This window comes from Ipomoea triloba, chromosome 3, assembly GCF_003576645.1.
Source record: "Ipomoea triloba cultivar NCNSP0323 chromosome 3, ASM357664v1".
Lineage (NCBI taxonomy): Eukaryota > Viridiplantae > Streptophyta > Magnoliopsida > Solanales > Convolvulaceae > Ipomoea > Ipomoea triloba.
Window position 1 is genome coordinate 7,786,605 of NC_044918.1, and position 10,148 is coordinate 7,796,752.

Here is a 10,148-nt window from a genome sequence, read left to right on the forward strand (position 1 = left end):
TCCAAACGCGTTTTTTAAAAAAAAATTCATTGATTTGAGCCGTTGATCTAGATTTGATCAACGGTTCATATTAAATCGCATGTTCGCACCTGAGAAAATTCCCACACTAGAACCACTCCATATATATATATATATATATATATATATATATATAGGTTCAAATGCGGACAGTGCTCCCCGTGTGGCTGATTTAAATGCAGACAGTATTAGTGCACCACAAAATACACAACTTATAGTGCATTTTCGAACACTTTGTGATGAGTGATCGCACAGAAAACAGTGTGCACGGAAACTTGACTATATGTTTATTTATTTGTAAGTGCAACACAAAAATGTTAAACGAAAATGGAGTAGGAGGTGGGGAAGTCTAGTGGCCAAGTGCGCTGTCTAGGCCATCTTTTTGATGGCTGTATTTTTTCCTCGTCTCTCTCTCTCTCTCCCTGTTTTCCTAATTTTGTTGCCATTTTTTTCTCTCTCTACAACTTAATGTTATAGAGGGAGTCAGGGAGACAACATATTCATAACACTCACAAGAATATATAGATAGAGGCCGTAGTTAGTTGTTGTATAGGGGAGTTGGAAGGGGAGAGAATTGAAGCTATGGAGATTGAGGGTCAAGTCGGCGGCGGGAAGCGGAAGAACGAGAGGCCATACAAAGGAATCAGGATGAGGAAGTGGGGGAAATGGGTGGCGGAGATTAGAGAGCCTAACAAGCGGTCTAGGATATGGCTAGGCTCTTATTCCACGCCGGTTGCGGCGGCGAGGGCCTACGACATCGCCGTCTATTACCTCCGCGGGCCGTCGGCGAGGTTGAATTTCCCGGAGCTGCTCGCCGGCGACGGCGGCGGGCTCAGTGACTTGTCAGCGGCGTCTATTAGAAAGAAAGCAATCGAAGTCGGGTCCAGAGTGGACGCCACTCAAAGCTCCATGGGCGTCGAAGACGACGACGACCGCCGCCGCCGCCACGGTAGAGAAAATTCTCCGGCGACTGCCCAAACGCCGCCCGGCTTATTGAAAGCTTGCTGGTTTGAGGAGAAGCCCGACTTGAACAAGAAGCCCGAACCCGAAGACCCGGATGTTGATTACTGGTGAGTTGGTAGGTAGTGCGTGCAAACCAGGGGACCAAACGTATAATTTACCGTAAGATCAGGGGTGTGTTGGTAAAAAAGAAACACACCATAGTTTCAACTTTCAACTGAGGTAGCATTTCTTTTTATTTTCACCCTTAAAAATCTCAATTATTATTAATAATATTAATTATTACCAACTACTATAATTTTTTTTTTATTTCTCTAATTTTAAAGGTTTATTTAATTTTAATGTTTTCCCTGGAATTGTCTGAACAGTAATTATATTGATTCTATAATTTCATACCAGGTTAAACGCTGAAATTTCATTATTATATCTTAATTAAACTTTTGTTTCAATAATTTTATAATAATTTCGTTGATAACTTGAATTTTTTTTTTAAATAATAATTTTGATTCAATATATACATACATATTTAATTTAATGTAGAAAATCTGCAACTTAGGCCTACGTACTACATAAGCTCCAGTGCTCCACCTCTATTCTAGTGCGCAGAATTTAATAATTCTAATACAAATTTAAAAAAAAAAAATTTGTAATATATTGCATATAAATGAAATTTATTCAGTAAAAGTGGAGGGAGAATTGATCTCCATATTAAAACAAAATTGTCCATTTCGAGAATATACAATTATACAAAAGCCTCTTTCATGCCTGTCGATTCTCGTACAGATCCAGCCAGAACCCAGCATCCAACTTGACAATAACGAACGTTGTTTTGATTACAAGGTTTATAAAAATTTATTAATAATAAAAATATCTTAGAATATGGTAGGAATGTTGTAAAATGTAGAGAAATTTTTCTGTTCAAATAATAGGAAAGAAAACAAGAAAAATAAAGTGAACAATAATAGTTAGTATAAATTTAAGGGCCGTGGTGTTAACTTGTACTATGTACAATCATGTATGTTATTTGAATTATACTAACTATTATTAACACTTGTTTCTATATTATTATTCGACACAACTAGACATATCATGGTGGTTTTATATGAAACAAAAATTTCAATTTCAATTTCAATAATAATAATAATAATAATAATTTAGAAAAATCCTAATTGGTTTTTTGAGAAGAAAGTAATAATGTGGGTAATGTAGGAAGCATGCGGAGACTGAATACCGACAGTTAGGTAGAATTATTAGTAAGATAGTATGGGCAGCGTATTGCCATTTTCAACAACCTATCCCACTACGCAACTGCGTTATAACTTACTTTGCATCTGTCGGATGATGTCTTTGTATTACCTAATATTTATATCCTAATATGGAAATTTTTCCACATATCTCAACCTCCTAATCGACACGCAATTATGGACATCAACAAGAAATCTGGCTTTGCAAAATTTTAAACAATAATAATAATAATAATAATGAAATGCACAACCACTTTAGGATCCCATGACATGTGAACGCAAATGTTTGTCATGATTATCACTTTCACTGTTCTCAACTGTACTATTGTTTCTCCCTGCTCCTTTTCTCTGCAAACCGGTAGATCACAAAATCTACAGGAATTTTTTAAAAAATAATAATACTTAGTAATAATTAAGGCAATTTTTATCCCTAAAATACTCTCACACTTGGGTCTTACCTTTCATGTCATCAAATTTGTAATTCCTGCACTATTTTCTTTATTTCACATGCAATAACTTTTTTTTTTTTGTACTTTGCAAGCTTGCAATACACCTAAGAAAAAAAAATCTAAAATTTTTCCCCACTTGTTTATCAACATCACTTTGCAAACCCATCCTTTCAGGGATGGGGTCAGCCTAACCTTTAAAAAGATTAGAACTCATAATTACTCACAACTTAGTAACTTGAGATAGTTAGCAAATAGATTGCTAATATATTTTAACATGATTTCTAAATGTTAAACGCGATATGTAAATCTTACGTGAAACTGATGTATTTTGCACATTATCATGGTTAATCAACCTCGACAGCAAATTGGATAAATCAGGTAATTTCTGGTTGAACAATTCACCAGTTAAGAGACTAGACTAGAGAAGAGGTGAACATTAGGAAAAACAACTGAGACCTAAATGAAAATGTCCCCATATAAATAGGTTCCACAATACAAACGCAGTCCCACAATAGATGGCCGGATGGAATGTAAAAGCTTCATTGTCAACACTCAACAAAGCTATGTGCATTTGCTGTAGCCTGTAGGTCGCTGATATATATATATATATACTGTCCAAAGATAATTTCAGCTAGCTTAGGTCCCAACGTTTCATCAGCTAATCCCCATATTACAGCTATTTAAACTTCATAAATGTTGGGATCTCACTATGGTGTGCTTTGTGCTGTGCAAATATCACCGTACTTACAGGCTTTTAGTGATGAATTCGCTTTCATGATATTAGCTCTGCATTTCAATAGATCGTTTTATTTGAAGGGCAGCTCGTACAACGTTTCCTCGGGTAATAATTCCTACCTATAAGTGTAATACAATTATCAGTCAACCACAAAAACGTCAAAACTAGTAAAACAATGAAGGGAGGAAAGCTCTTACCAGCCTACCCTTGGAATCAACAACAGGAAGTCGGCGATATTTTGTTTTCAGTAGCAATCTGAAATTAAAGTAACAAATGAATTAGATATCTGACAATATATATATATAGAAATGGGATCCCGTGCAGTTGGCTTTCTCAGGTGCGGTTGCTTAGGTGCGAGGTTTTCCTTCTTAAGGTGTGTGGTTTGTGTGCTTAAGATGCGTTAGTGTTGAAACTTAAGGTGCGTCAACTAGAGCTTTAGGTGTGTGATTTTCCTTCTTAAGGTGCCTAAGGTGCGTGATTTGTATTGAAACTTAAGGTGCCCCATTTTAAAACTTTAGATGAGTGGTTTAAGTTCTTAAGGTGCTTTCTTTGTGTGCTTAAGGTGCGTGGTTTGTATACTTAAGGTGCGCCATTTTAAAATTTTAGGTGCGTGGTTTGTGTTCTTAAGGTGCTTTGTTTGTGTGTTAAGGTGCGTCATTTTAATGCTTAACCGTCAACCGCACAACCGCACGGGAAGCTATACCCACACCTAAACCCTTCCTATATATATATGCATGATATATTAACACTTGATGAAGAATTTATAGAATTAGACTAAATGAAGAATATTTTCAAAAAAAAAAAAAAAAGACTAAATGAAGAATAAATGAGAAAACCTTGCTGCATCCTCGAGATTGGTGGATTCACGCACTGCTAATGGAGCAGGTGTCATCACATCCCCAATTACCTTCCCATTGGTTTTGTTAAGCAACATTTGTACTTCATTGAATGTCTGCAATCATCAAGTACAAATCTATTTACCAAAAACTTAAAAAATAAATAAATAAACTCCATAGTAAAATAAAAGCTATTCCATCATCATTGAAGTCTTAAGAATTCTAAAGTTTTCGGACCATCATGCAAAATAATACTCCATAAAACCAAAAATAAAAATAAAAAATCCAAGAAATACACTCAAAATTGTTTTGCATACTTTCCAATTGTTATCAACTTCAGGAAATATGTCCACATCAGCTCTTCCAGTACCTAAGAAAAAACATAGGATTCAATCAAGTATGGTTTAGGGTTAGTTGAAAAATATACATATAAATCTGATTTCAAGCATTGAGAAGAACAAGGACATCATAAATGCTTGGATATTTAGGAACTACAAAAACAAACTGTATAAGGAAAATCTTTTTTAGACAGTATATACTGGTTAAGATGGCCTTTTTAATTATTATTATTATTATTTTTCATTCATCTTAAATATGAGCAATATACTTAACATAACGCAATTAAGTGAAGGCAGGGATAGGTTTTCCATAGGGGTCAAAGGAAGAGAAAAAAGGGAAGCAAATGGCATTCCTACTCTTACAATTAAGTTATCTTCCCCCCTCTTGGTAAATTTAAGCAATTAAGGTAAGGCAATTCAGGACAGGCAGGGATAAGGTTTCATCGGAGTTAATGGAAGAGTAAAAGGGCAACTAAGTTGGCATTCTGCCCTTGCAGTTAACTCATATTCAATGATATATTACCTGATATAGAATCCAGTGCCAACAAGTCATAATCAGATACAACACCAACCTGCAGAAAGATATAATTATTTAGTATAAAATGTGACAAAATATCATATCATGCATTCACGCCAGATATGGTATTGAACTGCATAGGCAACTAGCCAACTTCCTAATTGGAAACTGAAAGCATTCAAGCAGGCAAATTGCACCCTTTGTAAGTTACACAAATCAAGTTATAACAGAAGATTTAATGTTTAACAAGTCCAGATGCCTATCAAGCAATAGCATTCAGTGGATGATCAAATTAGGTGGCCAGATTTTAGACCTTGGTTTAACAAAGACACATCTAATAACATAAAAAAGTAATTATGTGACTGTAGTCTCCAATTTTGTTTATGTGCTATGAACTTCGAGTTAAGAATAAGAGTTAGGCTCCTATATATGAAACAACAATGCGTGTAATGCTATGATTCCTGCTGCTATATCACCGGGTTAAAGAACATACCAGCTTCCAATCATCATCAACCACAGGAAAACCAGTTATTCTGTTTTCTACAAGAGCATCCAAGGCTGTCAAGGAAATAATAATGTGTCAGCTAATGCAAAAACTTTATGTTGAGTTACCAAGTACAATAGAGCTGCAATTTCTGGACTTAGCAAGAGCTAAAACAATCTATCTCAATAAACAACCTACAAGCTCTAGACTGATGCAGGTAAGACTTTCTCGAGTACAAAAAGTATGAACAAACTGGCAAACAGGTGAACAATTTAACCTAAACCATTGACGAAATACCTTCATCTACAGATGTTGATGGCTTGACTACGTGTAATTCTTCCTTTCCCGTCATAAACTCGCCGACTGTATAATCTCCGTTCCTTGGCTACCGAACGCAGATAAATAAACCGTTAATTATCACTCTCTGGCCAACAATTTATGGAGAAAAGCATATAAACCACATTCCATCATCACTTTAACCCTAACGCAAACAGGTAATATAAGCTAAAGGAGATGCTAATTAAAAGGCGCACCTGTACAGAATTGGCCATCAATGCGCCGCTGGCGCCGGCAGCGACAGTAACGGGGTTGCGCGAGCACGAGATGCGGTGACAGTTAGCGGAATTAGGCCTGTGTGGAGATGCCAGCTGGTAAGGCAGCCGGAGGTGGACGGCGGCGGCGGAGGAGCGAAGGAGAGATGAGGAGGAGAGGCTCGGCGGTGAGATTGAGGTCATTTTTGGAATTTACTGTTGCTGCCTTAGCATGAGAAGAAGTCTAATGAAATCTGGCAGCTAAGGCAGACTGTGGGAGTGAGAAAAGCGTGATATTTTTATGCCAATTTCAACCGCCAATAACTGATATTTTGGTGAGGCGCTTTTGGTTTAGTGGTTTAGTACTCTTGAGTAGGAAATAAGAATCATAAAAGTGATCGAGACTTTTTGTTTATTTGTTTTTAATATCTCAAAATTTATAATCTATTCAAAACATAAAAATAAAATCCTACATTTTAACTTCCCGTACTATTAGGGTTTGCGAAATATTGTAAAATATAATAATACGATTCCTATATGTACTAAATTGTACATAATAATACAATTTCTAATACAATATATTCTTTCGTACTTTCCTATTCGTAATACAATTTTAGATTAAAATTACTAATTTATATCTATACTTCTAATAAAAACAAAATCTTACTTTAGCAAATCCCAGCCCAAACACTTTAATAATTTTAATAATTTAGATAAAAATATGGTAATACACTAATACAATTCTACTTATTAATAATGATTGAAATTTGAAATTACAATATAAATATTTTCCTAACCTTAATACAATTGTACATTAAACATGCAATCTTCAATCATCAAATTACAGTATATATACTTTCATATCCGTAATACAATTCTACTTATTAATAGTGATTTAAATTTTAATATCAATATAAATATTTTCCTAACCTTAATACAATTGTACATTAAACATGCAATCTGCCAAGGACCTTGTAGTCCAGTGGCATCAAACCCTTCCCTTTATATGGGAGGTGGTGGGTTCGAGCCTCGCCTCAGGGCAGGGAGCTGCATTCTAATAGAGTTAGTATTACAATTCTACTTATTAATAGTGATTTAAATTTATTCTACTTATTAATAGTGATTTAAATTTTAATATAAATACTTTCCTAACATTAATACAATTGTACATGAAACATGCAATAATCTTCGATGATGATGATGATGATGATGATGATGATGATACGGCAGGTTGTGGGTTTAATAATAATAATAATTTAGTTACAATAATAGATAATCACTTTTGCTCCAATTGAATAGGTTGTTCGATAATGCTAAGTCGTTGTTAGAATCAGTTGTTGTTTCACTTGCATTTAGTCCAGTTAATCTCAGAGCGAATGATAAGTAAAATTGTTATCTCAATAGCCTACCTAACTATTTTACTGAAATAAAGTGTGTTTTTTTTTTTTTAATTTTCCTCCCTCGATATAAAGAATTGCATGCAGTAGCCGGTAGTGAAGCATTGTACAATAGATGTATGGTTTGCTCTCCAAGAATACCTATTAATATGCCTAGGAATGGTCGTAATACAATTCACATTGAAATTATTTTTGATAACCTTTACATTTTATTATATACAAATTTCGATTTACTTGTTATTTTAAATTATTGATTTGTTCCAATTAATGTGTTAATTATTATGTATTTATTTGTTTTTGTTATTTTTCCGAAAATATTGCAGTGGTTAGCAACCCAAATAATATATATCCAATTAATATATAAAATTTAATTTGTATTAGATATGCATTCATAGGTATGTATCTAAATTATGAGCCATTCTATGAGAATCGTTTAAACACTACACTGATATATTTTTTTTAAATGAGCCGATATTGCAATCAATTGTTAGTTCTCCCGCATTTAATCCAGTTAACACGAGATTGAATGGTGAGAAATTTTTTTTTTCCAATATCCCACGCACATATATTCTTCTGTATAAAATGCAATCGTAAATTCTCCTTCCTCAATGTAAATAACTGTAGTAGCGGGTAACCAAGCATTGTTCGATGGATTTAGAGTTTGCTATCCATCAACACATATTAATATACCCAGCAACTACTACTACTGAAAAATATAATATAACATAATATACTAAATTATATGCAAATTTTGATTTTTTTGTTCTGTTAAATTGTTGCAGTTAATGTTCATCAAAGTCCATTCAAACATTCAAAGAGAATAATGTGGCCACCAGAGGAACATCATTAAGTGCAATCACAAATGGTATATCTTATATTAAAATTATCTTATTTCTCATCTTGACTAAAGTAATATTTTAATCTGATTTTATTTATTTAGTTATTGTTTTATTTTTACATGTTAACGTGTTAATATTATTTTGTATTTATTTATTTCTATTATTTTTTTTAAATATTGCAGTTACTAGCAACCCAAGTTTATATGCACTGAACAATGTAATTCAGCCCGTCACACCATCGACGGTCGTCACAAATGGTAACACTTTTCTCTATTAGTGGACTACCTATTTCTTTAATGGTTCTATATGCTAAATGTGGTGTTATATATATTTGAATAAAACAAATATTCTATACGCTCAAAGTGATGTATATGCTTGAATAAAAAAAAAATTGTAGTTAATATGCATAACATGTCTTCACCGTCCAACGAACGTTCATTAAATATGCCAAATATGTAAACTTTAACGTCTTCATCACGCCAACCATTAGCTAATGTTACGAACGGTAGTTGTCAAAGCCATTATATTAATTCTTCATACCTGTGGACGAATTGCAAGGTATTGAGACTCATGAAGAACTTGAGACTACGGAGCTTAGCTTCAGATAAAGATAGATGGATGGTTGATTTGTTTTCAAAATGGATTGCAAACATCAGAGAAGGGATTGTAGGAGGTGTAAAAGACAGTTCATCTGAGATCGATATTCTGACACGGTTTTTGTTGAAGTGTGAACCTAATCCCATAGCAACTATAGTGGAAAACATGTTCCCAAGCACGAGATATAGCATGATTGATGAGTCGCACCTAGAAGGTCGAGCGGTTCTCTCGCCGACTTTAGATGTCATTGATCAAATTAATCAGTACACGTGCAACTTGAACACTGTAGAAGGTCGAACATATTTAAGTTGTAATTATTTGTGTAAGGCAGAATTAGACATTGAAAATCTTTCAGAAGTATACACTAATAAATTTTTAAATAGTTTAAGATTGTCTGAACTTCCTAATCATTCATTGACATTAAAGGTTGGTGCACCTGTTATATTATTGCGGAACATAGACCACTCTCTTGGTCTTTGCAACGGTACGCGCCTCATTGTCACAAGATTGGCAGATCACGAGATTGCCTTTCAAGTTCTAGCGTAAACAATTCCCATTGATGCTCGCATATGCCATGATTATTAACAAAATCCACAGTGAGATGCTAACTCACTTTGGGTTATTACTGAAAAATCGATCTTTAAACACAGTCAATTGTACGTGACGTGACTTTTTCCCGAATCACTCATCATGATCGTCTGAAGGCGTTAACTCGCGAAGAATATGACTAAACTATTAAATAAAAAAATTCAACATACTCTTTTGAAAAAATAAAATTCAAAATGCTCCACATATATTTCCAAAGATCATCATGTCAATTGTCATTTAATTAGATAAGAGGGTGTTCATTCAAACAAGCTAGCTAGCTAAGAGAAGATGCAATGCAAGGACCATTAGAGTGTCACCGAAGTAACTTTTTCTTTATATATTGTTCATATTCAAACGGAGCTTTCCCTTTTTATGTGACCAAAAACATTTATTTTCAGGAATTAAATCGATGAAAGAGGAATTAAAGGGCAACATTGACAGTTTGACAACAATTGAGGGACCAAATCGGTGATTTCCCTTTTCTTTAAAAAAAAAAACAAAAGATAAATTTTACGCGCCCCAGCATGGTGCATGCTATGCACGCACCTACTGGGCGCGAATGTTGCTCTCAACATGCAAAAAATGGTCTTTTTTTTTTTTTTTTTTTTTTTTTTT

General features: G+C 34.2%; 2 protein-coding genes across 2 annotated transcripts; one reads left to right on the forward strand and one right to left on the reverse strand.

Annotated features, from left to right (window-relative positions):
• The first annotated feature begins 346 nt into the window (after nt 1-346).
• LOC116013696 (ethylene-responsive transcription factor ERF011) lies at nt 347-1,366 on the forward strand. The gene has a single exon (XM_031253587.1). It carries the CDS (start codon nt 601-603, stop codon nt 1,090-1,092), a length of 492 nt encoding a protein of 163 aa, XP_031109447.1. The 5' UTR covers nt 347-600; the 3' UTR covers nt 1,093-1,366.
• Nucleotides 1,367-2,979: 1,613 nt separating this feature from the next.
• Nucleotides 2,980-6,419, reverse strand: LOC116012328 (CBS domain-containing protein CBSX1, chloroplastic-like). Its single transcript, XM_031251846.1, has 8 exons — nt 6,116-6,419; nt 5,880-5,967; nt 5,592-5,656; nt 5,105-5,153; nt 4,561-4,613; nt 4,244-4,359; nt 3,605-3,662; nt 2,980-3,526 (listed from the first exon to the last, which is right to left on the reverse strand). Exons 1-8 carry the CDS (start codon nt 6,314-6,316, stop codon nt 3,452-3,454), a joined length of 705 nt encoding a protein of 234 aa, XP_031107706.1. The 5' UTR covers nt 6,317-6,419; the 3' UTR covers nt 2,980-3,451.
• Nucleotides 6,420-10,148: the final 3,729 nt, after the last annotated feature.